The sequence below is a fragment of the Heloderma suspectum genome, chromosome 3 (assembly GCF_057233095.1).
Source record: "Heloderma suspectum isolate Gila_16-S chromosome 3, 16-S_ref, whole genome shotgun sequence".
NCBI lineage: Eukaryota > Metazoa > Chordata > Lepidosauria > Squamata > Helodermatidae > Heloderma > Heloderma suspectum.
The window spans coordinates 72295227-72312212 of record NC_139460.1 but is presented as its reverse complement, the minus strand read 5'-3'; the positions used below and the strand labels follow the sequence as shown (position 1 = coordinate 72312212).

The 16986-nt window shown below is 39.5% G+C and overlaps 1 protein-coding gene across 3 annotated transcripts in view; it reads right to left on the bottom strand.

The window, feature by feature from the left end:
- ROBO1 (roundabout guidance receptor 1) overlaps positions 1-16986 on the bottom strand; it is a 602488-nt gene that overhangs the window by 49074 nt on the left and 536428 nt on the right. For 2 of the 3 annotated variants that reach the window (XM_084843507.1, XM_084843508.1), the window contains exons 15-17: positions 16011-16132; positions 9024-9195; positions 4592-4789 (exon numbers count right to left, since the gene is read on the bottom strand). In XM_084843507.1, coding sequence (XP_084699633.1) covers positions 4592-4789; positions 9024-9195; positions 16011-16132 — 492 coding nt within the window. Of the gene's footprint in view, positions 1-247; positions 275-4591; positions 4790-9023; positions 9196-16010; positions 16133-16986 lie in introns of all 3 variants that reach the window. The other variant, XM_084843506.1, reaches the window with a different exon arrangement.

Below are 16986 nucleotides of genomic sequence, written 5' to 3'. Positions count from 1 at the left end.
AATTGCCATCGAAGACTATAGGATATCATGTAGCCTTCCAAAGAATATAAAAACTTGTACTTCAAAAAGCAGCGCTAGAGCTATAAAATAGACTAAAGGACGCTATCAGTGTGGATACTCCACTTTAATTAACATTGCTGATACTCCCTACTATATATCATTGTGCCTGGTTATATAAAGCAAGATGAAAAAGAGAAAGTCACACAGGCACATGCCAAATGGTCAAGGGAAAAGTGCAAATATATACCTGTTGGTGTGAAGGTAAAAGACGGGACTGAAAAATCAAAACACAATAAAAACTGGTTATTAAGCTGAAGAGAGAAAGGTAGATCACATAACATTAGTATAAATCAAGGCAGTAACAGAACATAAAGCAAGGGTGAATATGTCCAGACATACTGATATGTGAATAAAACCAAATTTGTGATTTTAAAAAGTAGCTTGTCTCCTCAGATACCATTTCTGAAGAAGAATGACATTGTATAGTATACTCTTGAGAGAAATAGAGTGTGGTTTAGCCTCTGAATGACCTTCACTTTAGTGCCTTATGTTTTGCTGCAAATCCATGTGCAAACAAAAATCCTACACTATTTAACCATCTAAAATAAAGACTGATAGTTACTTCTAAAAGTATTATGAAGATTTTGCTTGACTGTTATTTTCACTACATCAAGCTGTGAAATGCTTGATAGAATAGATCAATATGGGCACTTCAGTATTTAGTAAAGGATCAGAAATTATTAGGAGTAATGTTTAGTTTAGTTTATTGCTCAACAGACAACCAGGCTTTTGCATTTAGGGGAACAAAAACCAGAAGGGAGTCACCTGGATGAACTGAAAGCAGAAAGTGAACATGTTCTCAAAGGTGTAAAAGGGAAACTTGTTCATTTAAGCCCAATGCATTTCAGAGACAAAACGCTCCTTTGTCAGGGGCAATCTTATAAAATGCAAATGCTGCAAACAAAGTATGCCAGCTTACTAAGGTGGTGGCTGTCCCTCATACAACACTGCATCAAGCAGTGCAATGCTTGATAGAATAGATCAACATAGGCCCTTACGTATTTAGCTAGTCGGAAATTATTAGGAGTAATGGGCAGTATCCAGTGGGAGGAGTGTTTTTGCTCGATTTGGGTTGCCCCTGGAGGCACAAAATTGTAAAGAATCGGCAGGGGTGTAAGTGCCCCATTGGATATTGCCCCATGCTTAGTTTAGTTTATTGCTTGATAAACCAGGCCCTTGCATTTAGGAATAATGAAGAACTATAAAAATAGGGCAATTTTATCTGACTTGCAACCTAAACGGTGTTACATTTTATTGGAAGAGCTGCTCAGGGTTATATAATTTTAAAAAATTGTATTTTAATAAAGAACATAGGGCACACATAATAACTACAATTTTTAATGCAGTTTTTGGGGTTGCTTTGTTATTTTCAACTAATAACTCAGCTAAAGTAAAGTAATCTTTCTTGACTGATCAGCTTAAGAATTTAAACAGAAAATGTTCTGAATAGAATAATTCCCTCAGAAAAAACCTTCACTCTCACAGCCCCTATAGATCTTAATTGAATCAATAAGACCTGTAATCAAATAGCAGACCTCCAGTGTAACATCTACTTCATTTTTTTTAGCACACATTTCCTATGCTGTTGGAACAACAGAAAATATTTTCTGTATTGCTAATGGGAAGAAGGAAGCCATGAATGCTCCTTAATTCTAAGCAAAACAAAGAAATGTGAGAAAAGCAGCACAGTACATTCTAAATGCATTTTGGCCTTGGAATTTAGGTTAGCAGGCTGGCCACAAAGGGATGATGGAATGGCTGAGATATAGATGCACCAATAGCTTGTTTTTTGTTGCATGTAAGTCTGATTTTTGTATTTGGAACAAGGCCCTTAAGTCTCTAGGCGGCAAGAAAAGCCTAATTTAGAACATGGAGCATATGTGCTTCTGTTCTTATCAAGCCACTTTATTTGCAGGAATATTGCACTGAACAAAAAATGAAAACCTCTAATCAGCTGAAGCACTGTCCTTCATTTGTAGGGTGCTGTTTTTATCTCAGGAATTCTATTGTGATTCTCCTTCACATAGGCTCTTTTCACATAGCCAAAGGAATTTAGAGTCATTAAGAATGAAAATACAGGGCCATGGCAATAAAGCTTTCACACAAATACACAAAATGGTGCATTTAAAATAAGGGTTACTCATGAAAGACTTACTAAAGCATCTCCACATTAATTTGCAATAACAAGGACTTGAGAAAAGATGAAAGATCCTTGTCACTTTCCTGTGAACTACATACTCAATATAGTTTTGTTTGTAAGAAAATGAGCAGAGGCCAAATCTAAGTGAAATCTTTATATCTTAGAAGCCAACTTAATTATCAAAGCCTAGATTAATAAAAATGCTTAATATGCCCACTGGCACTAATGGACGCGTGAATACTGAAATATTTTAGTTGTCAAAGCCTCAGGCTGAATGCTCAAAAAAGAAAGAAAAGGAATTAATGAAGTGCACTGATCCTCATTTTTTATACTGACGTCTCTGACTTGATACTCTGAATATTGACAGATTATCTTATGATTTCTTCAAGATGGTGCTTTCCCTTCAAGTGTGTTTAATAATTTTGCCTTTTTTTGTTTTTTGAAAGTTAATGAAAATTTGTGGAGTCATCTAGAGAAATGTGTAACACACACACGACTGCAAATAGGATAAAATAACAAGATACCAGCATTTTAAAAATTGCATGCTGTGGATTTAGCTCCACTTACATCCAGCTAACAGTATTAGTCTAACAGAACTTTGTACAAAACATCACATGGCACCATGCAATTAGTAAAGCTAAAACAGAACTGGTTAAAACAGCATCACTTAACTTGCCCAGAGAAATAATAACCAATACAAGTTAATTACAGTCTCAGCTTCATTTTATCTGCAGCGTGATATTACTGGACCACGATGTTTCACTAGTTTTGTCACTTCCATTTTGCCTAGGAAGTTTTTATTTTAAAGACTCTACATCCTGGGAGACACTGTGTTTCCTAAGGTACAATCCTATGCACGTTTGGACAGAAAAAAGTCCTGCAACTCCCAGAATTCCACAGCTATTTATGCATATGACTTTTTTCTATCTAAACATGCATAGGATTGTACCCTTAGTGTTCAAACCTCAATAATTTTAAGTTGAGTTGAAAGAAATTGTTACTATAAGTTCTACAGCCCAGGCCACATTACCTTACTTCATTTAATGACCAAGGTCAGAATTTTGACTGGTGAAAGATTTTTAGACTGTAAGCACATAGGGCTGGGGACATTTCTTTGCTGTGTCCAATGCATAGCATAGTCTGTGTCAAAGATGTTAAACATTAGCAATAAAGGCCAGGAAGAAGGAGCTGGGTCCTTTGCTGGATTAGGTTATTAACATACCAAAAGGGCAAGAACGTCAAAAAGCTTCAAGTCTAAGGTTGTTTTGAGCCCTGATCTAAAAACCAACTTGCATGAAGATTTTTCAGCAGTTACTCCCCTGTTTCCAAATACATTCTAGTTTAAGGAAGTAGCCATCCTGCAATTTCAGGTATCCTTGGCTGCTATTGTACCTTTAGGATCATGCCAGTCTGGCTTCCTCCCTCAGTACAGTATTGGAAGATGGGAGTTCAGTTCACTTCATCAGTGTGGTAAAGGCACTAAGTTCCATCTCCCCTCTGAGATAAGTCTTGGTGCTTATTCTGTGGCACTGGTTAGGGATTGGTTGTGACCAAAATGATAGAATTCCCACAACATAATGTTGGCAGACTCCATAATCTGGGAGCAATTAGTACACTTTTCATTAACGGTATCCAGTATTTCCTGGTTTTAATGTACTTGTGAGGCTTGGGAGTGCTCCTAATCTCATTGCACCATCTGGATCTTCAAACTGTGGTGGTATCCAGGAGTAATTTTAGCACTTCCATTCAGTGATAAGGCTGTGACCCTTTATATGCACTTTAAACATAGACTGCTATTCATACATTATACCACTGAGGCTAGACTATGGTAATATGTTCTATTTGATCTGCCCTATATCTTAGTCTAGAAGCTTCAGCTAGTGCAGAAGCACATCTTCATAAGAGTGGGTTGTGCTGTATCAGTGATTCATAATCAGCATTGGCTTCCTGGCACAAATAAAAATGCTGTAAACATTGGCCTATAAAGCCACTAACTGTAGATTCAATAAAAGATACTTAGAAGACTGTCTTCTCTCATCTGTGCCACCATAATACGTCCAATTATCTAAGAGTACCTTCTTGATATGATTCTCTTTGTTAAATCAGGACAGGTAGGATACATAAGCAGAATTCTTGATAACTGTTGCATAGTAAATATAAATCCTTCCTTACAAATGCACCAATACTTAAATACCTTTCAATATGTTTTATAAAACCATTTAATATGGGCTGGGTTTTGCTTAAATCAGGAGAGAGTATAGGTGGTTAAGTTTTTTTTAAACTGTATTGAATATCACAGTTCTTAAGTTGGATTTTCATTTATTGTTACCAACTCCGTGTTTTCTAGATTGGAGCAAATATAACAGATTTTAAAAGGGCACTACAAAATACCTTTTCTGATACCAGCATAAGTACTAGCGAGTCCATTTCGCTTCTTTCGGTGGCGGTATAACCAAATGCTGAAAACCATCAGGATAATCCAACAGGCAGCACCAATTCCAGCAATGAATGCTGGCTGTTTTACAACATCTGAAATCTGCTGGGCTAAACTGACTTGGTCTTCTGGTGACACAGGATTTCCATGAGAATCTGAAAGAAGATCCCCTGAAGTTTACTAGTGTAAATACTGAATGAGTTATTCTAAAGTTGCTTTATGTCTCAAATAAAAACATCTCAATTCAATTGCAAGAAATTGTGAAAATTGCAACTATTCATAGTCATGGTTAATTAGTGAATATCACAGCAGAGATGTGGACCAAGCCAGTAAAAAGGCAACACATTGTAATAAAACCTGAACACTGTGGTTATACTCCACATTCCCCTCCTTGCTGGGGACTGAACCATAGCCTGTTCATCAGCATCAAAAACTGGATAAACATAGAGACAGCATTGTGACTTAAAATAAGTTGTTTTAAAACAAATAATTAAGCTACTAATAGCATTTGTTTTCTTCCCTTTATATCTCCAGAGTTTCATTATTTTATATATCAAGGCTGAATAACTATTCTTGTAAGTAGTGAATGCCTTCTATGTGTTACTGGGCTGTATATTTATTATTATTATTCCATTTAATATTACAGATGCTTTCATGTTTTCTGACCCTAATAGCTCTTGGTAATCTGAAAGTTCAATAAGCAGTCCAATTCTTATCCCACACTACCCAAACTCATTTCTGTGTTCTAAGTTCATAATGTTCATAGTTATTTGTACAAGATCAAGTTGGGTTGCTTTACATTTTATGAAAATCCACCATAAAGACCACCCAAATAACCAGATGGGATTAACTCAATGGCCTTATAGGCCCCTTCCAACCCTACTATTCTACGATTCTATGAACTATTTAAAGTTTTCTGTGACTAATTACTTTAAACTGTCACTCTGCATCGTATTTGTTATCTTATAGCAGTTGATGCTATTCTGAAATATAACTGCACCATTTTATTTCTGTCACACTCAGCTATAATCTTTACAGTATTATGTACTAAAAATGTATCCCTTTCATGAAAAACACACTTCTCCATTATCCACACTTTTCATTCATTTTTTAAAAAAGAAAACGTTACTTTGCTTTATATTTTCAATCATATTTTTGTAATATAATTTTCCTACTTTCCCATTAAAATCTCTTATCACAGAAAATAACTCGACAATTGAAAATTTAATGGAGCAGAGAGAGATTTTTTAGACAAATACAGTGACAGCATAAACCACATCCCCATGTGTGATTACGTACACAGTTCATGCAGTGGGTGCCTCAAATGTGTAGAACACAACAGAACCCCCCTTGAACCTTTACTGCTCTGATGACTCATATTTTGGGATACTATTTATGAGCTAATTAGCATAATAAGTCATAATATCATTCAGCCAGCCACTTCAGGGTGTGTGTTTTTTTGCATGCTTTCATACACTTTAATGTAGCAGCAGAATCATGAGTGCACACCTTCCTGTGGGCACAAGTATAAAAACGTCAAGCCTATTTGGTTTCATCAATAAGACTCAAAGTAAATTTGATTATTCATCAGTGCATAATCTTCAACAAAAAGATCTGCACTGAACACTATTGAAGAGCCTGGTATGCATCATGTCTGCATACATCCTGCATATAAGTGTTTGCTGTTTTATTACCATCTCGGTTTTTATTATACTAATTTTATTGATGTATGCTGCTTTGGGAGGGCTCCTACTCTGAAATAAGTCTAGAAATACTATACATAAATAAAAATCCAACAGTTTTAATTTAGCAAATACCTCCTTTCCAAACAACGAACTGGCAATAGAGGGGAAAATACTGCTGAATTAGAAAGTAGACAACACATCAGTACACTCAGGCAATCTTTAACTGCTTATGAAAGAATAACTGCAATACAATTATACATGTATATGTAAACATACCCAAGTCAAAGAAACAAAGATAGGACATGTGACTGCACAAAGGCTTTATGGTATATTACTTGGATTGTTTGAAACATTAGAACACAATTTGTATAGAGTATTCAACAATTTTGCAACAGAGTTGGGTTATATTCACAATAGATAGCAAACTAATCTGGAAACTGTACAAAAGTTCCAAATTGTACTGCTGTAGCCACCCAGGGCATCACAGAACAAAAACAGTCTCCTGCAAGAGCATCAGTGGGCCTCTGTACAGTCCACTGAAGGGGTTGTGGATTTAAATAGAAAGAACTTCAGGGAGTGCAGATACTTGTTCTTGCTGGCAGATCATCATGAAAGCCGTGTTAATTAGTTCACAAATCACATCTCATAATGGGAGCTGTTATAGCAATAAAAGTTCAAGGAGGGTTGCTTGTATTCATTTCACTTGGGATGTCTAAGGAATGAATAATAAACTTAACATAATTATTGGAGTGAAGCTTCTCAGAAATGCATGATGTGTATTCACACAGGTTAATATGTTTATGAGAAATGCTAACTTTTTATGCTGGAAAAATGATATGACTCAAACCCTGTCTGGGGTACAATGCCGGAAGAGCCACAGGAAAGAAACTGACAATCAGTTATTTAATGCTTCATCTACTGTTATCTATAAGTGCACCCATATGTACATAATTTAGCAGTGACCCTGCTGTGGAAGAGCAGTCACTAATTTTTGGCAAACGTGCAATCCTCTCCTAGATCAGCCTTGAGGGTAGCCATTTCTTTCTGTCTGATGCTCTAAGGGCACAGTACAGTGTGCACTGGCTGGTGCTTGTGACAATAATGAAGCCACTTTTCCCTCTCACTCCTTAGAGCAGTTTTCCAAAAAGGCATGTTTGATTGAAAAAACATGAAAATATTAACTTATTTTTTAAACAAAGGGAGGCAGTCCATTTGAAACACAGGCTGGGGAGCAGGGGAAGAGGAAAACAGGTGTTGAATTTGGAGAAAGTATGAGAGCCATTTGAGGAGCAAAGCTGGAAGGAAGTGAAGCACATGCTGCAGCAGGACTGCCCCCCCCCCCACCCAGCATATCCTTCTTTGTAGATACATCTATAGGCACTCTATGATTATGCAAGGAAAGGCGAGAGTTAATACCAAGTGAGTTCTTTTCCTGCAGATGATGACAGGAAGGTGGAATACAGTGGCAGGAAGAAAGGAGGGAATGAGTATTTCAAATTGCCCTGTCTCTGAGCAAGCAAACAAGTTTCTACTGCCATTGCTAAAGCCTTTCATGTTACACTGAAATCCTGACACTCTCTCACAGCAGAGCCAATGGCCAAGTAGGAAAGTCAGGCATGCACTCAAAAGATCTTGAGGCTGAGGTTCTGTCTTACAAAGGCAGTGCTTGCCCGGATAGAATTCAGCAAGGCACTGGTGTTAGGGAATAAAAAAACCAGACACACACCAATACAGCATGCTGGCTTGGAGAGATGAATGGTGAAGTTATTTCACCAACCTGAAAAGAGCAGCATCAATGGATCAAACTAGATTAGACACTGGGAAATGCACAATCAGCCTTCCAACAGCTTATTTCTACTGAAATGCAGATGTGGGGAGGCTGTGAATCTGGAGTAGAGGCGGTGTGTGTATGTGGCTGGGTGAATGGCTGGCTTGGGGAGAAACCTTTTCTCTCAGGCTCTCATGAAAATAGATTTACTGAAGGCGCAATCCTATGGAGACAGACGTCAGCCTCTGAACTCAGAGGCTGGTGACTATCCTATGCAGGACAGCTGGAGCACAGAGGCGATCTTCTCCTCCATCTATGGCTGCCCTGCATTTTCAGCTTTTTGTGCATCTAGCCAGGGACTTCAGAATGGGAGGCTGCGTGGCGCATAGGAAGCCTCGTAAAGGGGACTCCTCCCCTCCCTGACCTCGGGACTGCCCCCTTTTCACCCTCTCTGCACTCTGTTTCCAAGCACGGAGATGGGGAATAACCATGCCAGCTATGAGGGGGTGGGGGAGGGGAGTGCGGTTTCTTGGAACCGAAAAATCCTATGGTCCTCTAGACAGTGTCTAGTGGCTATAGGATTGCTCCTTCTGATGCTTTTCCCAAACCATGAGGGGAAAAGACACAAGGTGACACCATAATTAAATGCTAGGAAGGTAGAAACCAGTGGCAAATATGCTCAGCTTCATAAAGTAGTTGACAGCATTTAACTATCCAATCAAGACTCGGACAGCAAACAACCAGGTGGGATAGGAAGAAGAGCTTCTGCAATTTTTCTAGAATATCAAGCTTCTTTGACAGAAGCAAATTTAGTGTAGTCAGTGATGCTTTGCTACAACTGATTAGAACAAAGAAGAATATCTGGATCACATCAAACCCTGCTGCCACATCAAACCTTAAATATAAAAATAGCGAACAGAATCACAAATCCCTTACCTAACTGAATAAACTGTGGCTCACTTTTCACTCCAGCTCCAGCTCCAGTACTTGCTGCCACTTCCACACTATATCGAACACCAGGAACTAGGGATGGAATTACTACAGAAAATGTGGAACCATCCACTGTCTTATTTATGTGGTACCGACTTTCATTGCCAAGGCACCAGACCTATAAGGAATAAAGCAATGGTCATGTGCACAAGCTTTAAAAGAAGAGATATGAATAATGATATGAAATGTGCCATATGGTATTTTCTGCTGTACACAGCAAGCTGAATTTAGCTAAATTAATAAATCTGTTGATAAAGCTGTTAACAAATTGATATAAACATTAATAAAAACAAACCGTGTGAATAAGGTTGCTGAGTGTAACCTGATGATATACAACAAATCTTTTTCCCCCCTGCTATTTTTGAACATTTAAAACAATCCATATGAGTGGAGCAAAATTTGATGTTCTAAAACTGTGGGAAACAAATTAGCATATGCCTTTCCAGACCTCCCTGACACCAGTTCACTGGAATTTTACCGCTTGCCTAGTATGTAGAGAATATGATCTAGAACATTCTAAACAGATCCAAAAAGGGATTGACAACAATATATATTATTGAAACTGCCCCCCCACACATTAAAAACACCAACATTAAAAACACCGACAGAAAATAAGCAACAATATTAACGACCAATATTATGTATCACAATCCATCCACAAATAGTTGTAGCAAAGGCAAGTTGAAAACGACAGGCTTTGTACATGGCCAGGCAGACAGGCATCCCTTGGGAGGGTGATCTATAAACTTGATGTCACAACAGAGAACATTCTGTGGCATTTCCAACTCACTATACTTTTAATGGAGAGGAGATAGAGGGCAAGACCAACAAGGTTGATGTCACTGTTTCGGCAAGTACACATGGAAAAGGACTCTTCTTACTGTATACTGGTTCTGGCCATTTAAAGCTTTAAAGATCAATAACAGAACTTTGAACTGAACCTCGAAACAAACTGGTAGCCAGTATAGATGATATACCCTTGCTGCTGTATTTTGCTCCAGCATAAGGGGGTGTTTGGACGATCACATAGGGAGAAGAAGCCATCATGGCCACTCCCCCTGCCCACGACCGCCATTTATATACTTGTCTGCGCTGCAGCATGACTTGGTGTGTCATCTGAACCTGGTGTGCAGCAGAGTGGGGATGGCTTTGTACCCGCCACCCTACAACCCCTACTACATGGCATGGGTTCTTCTCCCTACATGATTGTCTGAACCCGGTCTAGGTCTCAAAGTTCTCCTCAAAGGCAGCTCCACATATACATTATGCCATCATCAAAGACAAGTTCCTATTCATTATTTCAAGGCTTTATGCTAATAGCAGTGATGGAAACATGTGTTCCTCCAGATGTTGTAGAACTGCAGTTCCCATCATCCATCACCATTGGCTATGCTGTCTAAGGCTGATCAGAGTTGCAGTCCAGCAACATCTGGAGGGCCACATGTTCCATGTCCCTGTAGCAGAGCTGGGGAAAAGATCTGTGAAAACTTCAGATCTTTGTGCCTTTTATTTATTTTTAGTTTACAACCTTTATAAACCACTGTACATCTGAAAAAATAATTCCAGATGTAGAGTGTATATAATAGCTGAGTGGTGTGCAATAACATGTCAAAATACAGAAGAATAAAAACTTTATAATCAAATTGCACCAATTAAACAGTGGCTAGTCTTTTGCTCAGGAAATGTTTGTTTAAATAAGAATGTATTTAGCAATGAAAAGAGCAGCATTGGCATCAACTGGCAGAGAGTTCCACAGAAAGGGAACCAATACACTAAATTTTAGTGACTAAAAGCTCTTCTCCAAGTGGACTCTAAATGTACCACAGGCCCATGTGGATCGTCTTAACCTGTTCTGGTGCCAGCATCCTAGTAGAACTCTGGCCCGTGGGCTGGATATAACACACAGGACTTCCCCATCTGGCCCACTAGCCTCTTCCCACACCCAACTCTCTCTCCCCAGATGGGAAAAGCTGTTATCTCCAGCCAGCTCTGCTTTTTCTCGCTGTGTGGTGCACTGCGCAGCAGGGGAAGGCAGTGAAATGCCCATGGAGGGAGAGATCACCCTCTTCACCCATGGGCAGTTTGCTGCCTTTCATTGCTGTGTAATGACAAAGGGGAGCCCCTTGTCACCCTGAAAGCACAGAAAGGCAGCAACCTGCCCATGGGGAAGAGAGTGATCTCCTCCTTTATGGGCAGTTCACTGTGTTTCCATATGTGTACGTGCGTCTGTGTGAGAGAGAGGGGCAGTGGGGGGTGAGAACGGGGTGAATGGTGTGTGTGTCTGGGCACATGTGCTGGAGCTACCTGCCATTTGTATCCATTTAAAAAACACAGCATCCAATGTAAATAAAGTCTGCCATTATACTCTTACTGTGTTGGCAGGGCACACTGTGGCTAACGTTGGGGTATGTCAGCACTGCAAAGCAGTCCATGGTTGTTATACTCATATTGCTGGAAGGGTGAGTAGTGTATGATGGGAGGGGAGCATTGGCAGAAGGTAGACTGGGATCTAGTGGCACATCTCAAAGTGATCTACCTTCTGCCAGTGCAGAAACCAAGGGTTTCTGACTCCAAGACGACAGCAATAAAACAAGTCTTCCTCTAAGGTAAAAGTGTCCCCAACCAGTCGTGTCCAACTCTAGGGTGTGGTGCTCATCTCCATTTCTAAGCCGAAGAGCCAGCGCTATCCAAAGACACTTCCATGGTCATGTGGCCGGCATGACTGAACACCGAGGTGCACGGAACGCTGTTACCTTTCCCGCCGAAGCGGTACCTATTTATCTACTTGCAATTTCTTGCTTTCGAACTGCTAGGTTGGCAGGAGCTGGGACTGAAGACGGGAGCTCACTCCGCCACGCAGCACTCGGGTCTCGAACTGCTGTCCTGCCGACCTTCCGGTCTGCAGTTCAGCGTCTTAACCACAAAGCCACCGCGGCCCCTTCCTCTACCCCTTTTTAAGTCTTTTTAAGTCTTCCTCTACCCCTTTTTAAATTAGACTGCAAAGATGGAAGAAAGCTTGGGGTGAAAAGCAGGAGTGGCTTTTTGTGTGACAGATCTGTGAGCTCAGTTCTGGTACTGAAAACAGATTCCTGGGATGAGCATGGGATTAACTCTAGTTTCTGAATTCTAAGAGTTTATCTCCCACTCCTGTTCCAAGCCACTATTTTATACCTTGCTCCAGTTGGTAGACCTGGCCCTTGGCGTTTTAGTAAAAAAAACAAAGATAGATCCTGCAAGCCTGAAGTCTGCCTGCCCTGGTGTATGACACAGTAGTGTAGACCAGAGTTGTTATCTAGTATTCTAGTGGGTTGGGTTTGTTTGTTTGAGGGAAATAAAGTCAATGGGAAGGGTCTGTGAAGTATTTAATGGAAAGGAAGATACTTTCCTTCATTAAATACTTTCTGGATTTAATTTCCTTGTGACTTCACTGTTTACCATCCCTCCCCACCCATCCACGGTCCACCATATGTATGGTATATAAAACTGAAAATCCCCATAATATTCCATGCATCTGATGAAGAGGGCTACAGTCCACAAAACCTTATGCCAGCATAAATTTGTTAGTCTTTAAAATGCCACAAGACTCTTTGCTGTTTTTGCTGTAAATAAAGTTTTTGGGGGTTGATGTTCATGCAGAAGGTAAACACATAAGCGTGGAACACATGAGAAACAAGAGATGTTTGTCAAATTTTGAATGTTTAATATAAGTTATAAGATTTGGTGTCAGTCTTCAGGCTCCCTTCCCAGGGTCTCTGAAAGATAAATCTCCAAGTGGGGTGCTGGATGCATCTTGTTTCTAGTGTACAAGCATGTAAATGAGTGCACACAGTAATGCGATGCACAAATGGCCATTTTACATGCTAGGGAGGCTTATTACAGACATAATAAGTGGCTGTAAATTAAACCTGAATTCTATGACTTAGGGCCAAAATAAATGGTCTCCTAATTGTGCATAGTGTAGCTATGTGTGATCATTTTCCTTACTCTCATGTAAGTGCACATGGCCCCAATTCAGATTGGGATCATGGTGATTGGGTGTGTGTGTGTTAAACCTTACCCTACCCAATTTTTCCTGAAAAACACACTCCCCTCCTGGGGTGGGGGATGTTAAAAGTAAATCCTCCATTGACGCCAACGGACACTCTTTTTTTTAACACGTGTTAAAAAGATGTGTGTGGAATTTTAAACTTGCCTTTAGCAGTTTACATTAGGCATGTGTGAATATCTTACTGTTCACTTGTACTTTTCAAGTGTTCATAACACACACACATCCTTAAGGGGATTTTCAAGTTTTTGATATGAACACTCAAAGGCACAATTTAACCACTACTTCTCTTTCCTGTCAGTTCCTTCTTTTCCCCGAGCCAAAAAAGTCCCTTACCTTGGGGAAGGGGAGTAACAGGGAGATCACGGGTCCCATGTATACAGAAGTGGTTCCATGGGCCTCTCCTTGACGGCAAATGGCTACAAGCTTCATGATGCCTGGCAGGAAATGATGATCCATACGTCATTTGCTATCAAGGAGACATCACCTGTTACCTCCTTCCCTTCAAGCTAACACTTTTGTTGGCTTAGAGAAGGGGGATGGGCTGCATTGGAACCAGTGGAAACAGGATGCAGGCATAAATTCAAATCAGGCCCTGCTCAAAGGGGAGCTGTACCTGATTTTATTTGGTGCATTCTATTTGGGGGTGAAGGTGGGGCTTGCACAGAGATGTGAAAGCCCAGGAAAAAAACAAAAAAGGATTGAAAAACCGCCCATTTTTTTTTCTGAGGACCGTTTTTGTTTTTTTCCGAAAAACTGAACAGCTTTGGATTATGAAATATTTTTCTTTTAGAATTTAAAACAAATTATTTATATATTGTTAGGACAGATACTGAAGCTGAAGCTCAGATATTTTGGCCACCTAATGAGAAGAGAAAAGTCACTGGAAAAGACCCTGATGCTGGGAAAGATTGAAGGCAAAAGGAGAAGGGGACGGCAGAGGACGAGATGGCTAGATAACATCACCGATGCAATGAATATGGACTTGAGCACACTCCGGGAGAGAGCGCAGGACAGGAAGGCTTGGCGTGCTATGGTCCATGGGGTCATGAAGAGTCGGACATGACTGAACGACTGAACAACAACAACCCAGTCTTTACTCCTCCAAAAATGATTTATAACAACTTTGTCATAAGAACACTTTCATAGCAAGACTAGAGATGTACAATGTCTGAAAATAATGATGCCATGGGGAAATTTTTTTTAATCTTCTCTGTAAGATTCCCAGGATAGTTAGTTCTTTCATTCCTTATTAAAATTATTGATCTACAGGATATTTTACTGATAGACGTTTATGCTCAGTTTCCCAATATGTGAGTAGAGTCACCACCGTGCATTCTTGACAGCAAATGGGTTTTGTTCTATAGAGTCCTGTGTTTCTGATGCTGTAGCAGTCATTTAATGTAGTTATAATTTATTCATACAAGTATTACAAATTTACTAACTGAGTTTACTCTTGAAAGTTTTAAAATATAATGAGAATTTTATGAGCAAACTAAGTCATACATAAAATAACTTTAGGAACAGAAAGGCTGCTTTATGTTCCTAAAGCAGCCCTCCCCAACCTGGTGCCCTCTGGATGTTTTGGACTACAGTGCCCAGCATTCTTGACCATTGTCCATGCTGCCTGAGGTTGATGGGAGCTGAAATCCAAAATATCTGAAGGGCATCAGGTTGGGGAAGGCTGTCTTAAAGCAACAAAGTGACTTTATATCTGTAAAGAGACCTAAAAAAATAAGTATAGCTTATTTTTCAATTTTTCCAAAATTTCCAATTTTTCTGAACCCGTTGGGGAAAAAAAGCAGTTTTTTCTCCCATGGCCTCAACATTTCTGGAAATTTTACATCTCTAGGCTTGCATTTTAACTCTCCTTTTAAAAAATGTGTACTATTCCTACTCTAAGATTGCATGGCTTAATTTCAGTGAGACAGGATTAGAATATTTTACTAATGAGCTTATTTTAAGGGTTTGTTCTCAGGTGTAAAAGGAAATCCAAGATGCGAATAAGAAAGTCTGTGATAAAAGGGAAAGAAAAGGTGGTCCGCGGTATCCATTTTGACAATGCTAATCAGCTATTGGAGAGGCATGGGGTTTCCCTGGATTCACACACATATTCTTGGAAGAATAGATCAGCACTGAAAAGGCTAATAGCACTGACTATTTGCTCATCAGTATGTAGAGTGCTGGATGCATCTCGCCTCCACCAGTATCTGTACCAGATTTAGAAGGGAACCCGTGCTTGTAAGCATTTTTCCCTATGAAGATAATTCATGGTGGGTTTGGTGATAGCAAATGAAGGTTCTTTATGTTACTATATAACTTAAAATATTTAAGATACTGCAAGTTGAACCCACATTAGAAATATAATAGATATATTTTATATTACATGTATATTAACACAGACACATATAATGATGGAAATTATTCATATAAGTAAATGTTCCTAACGCTATTTCTGAACACTTCGTCAGCCATAATCCAATTGTTCAGTATTTTTTCTTTTCATTAAAACTAAAATGGTTAATTTCCTATATTTCTGTAACATGCTAAAATTGTGAATTACTTGTTTTTCAACTTAGCTGTGTCATACTATACTTTTACACATATACCATTCCCATTTAGCTTATTACTGTGATTCCAGCAAGAATGTAAACAGCTCAAGGGTGAATTTTGACTACAAAGTTTATTTTATAGCCATGTGATTACACATTGGAATTTTTAGTCTTATTAATATAGTTTTATCTTAAAATTCTAAGTGAACAAAATAACAACACACAATGGGCTATACTTTTATTGTGCTTTGATTTTTACCACCAGATGGAGCCAAGTAACCACAAACAGGTTCTATCAATTCAGTACTAGCTTGCCGGGATAGAACTTTATGTTACCTTGTATTCCTGAACCATTCCATTCTGTGTGTCCTCTGGGGGAGGCTGCCAGGTTATTACAATTGCAGTGCTGTTTCCATCATTCTTGGTTACTGAAACACTTTGCGGAGGAGCACTTGGAGCTTGTTTGTGGAAAGAAGCATGACTGTGATTAAAATAGTTTCTCCCCCCCCCCAGTATTATTCTTAAACAGAATTGAAAATACATGACAGCTACCTCAAAACATATTCTGCAACACAAAAATATAATTACAACTCTTTCAAGAAAAAATACATGAAAAATACATGAAAAAAATATAGCGATGTGATTCACAGAATTTGGTCTTGCAAATTTTGCCTTTGACAATTTTTGTGTGGATGTGATTTCAAACAAACTGCAAAAGAAAATGAGGTAATAAAGACAATGTGTGATTATCTGAACACCTCAAATAAACAAGAACTAATTGAACCTCAAGTCTCTGTAATTCAAGGGAAAGAACATCTAAATATACTATGTTAAACAAGGGCCAACTCAAGACAACTTCTGGGGCTTCATGAAATCTCTGTAGGCACTATTTTGTTTTCCTATACAAACCTTCTGAGAGGGACAGAGGCAGATGTGTGCAGATGAGACATGTCATCTTGGGAGGTGTGTTGCCTTCTTAGATCATGTATTCAAGATGTGATGGAAATAGGGTTGGCGGAGAATTTCTCCCCGAAACTTTGGGGGGCCGAGCGCCAATGTGTTCGGCCCCCCGAAAAAGTTTCGGGGAGAAATTCTCCGCACCCCCCCGTCCCCCCTCGGGACGGGACTTACCTCTCCCGAATGTCCCTCCTGGTGGCGGGTCCCGGCGGTAGTTCGTTGGGTCTTCGTCAGGGGCGGCAGCCGATCTTTCGACCGGCTGCCGCCGCCGCCATTCCAATAAAAGTAAATTAAAAAAAACGCCCCCGTGATAGGCTACGTAACGATTAATGTAGCCTATCACGGCTAGATTTGC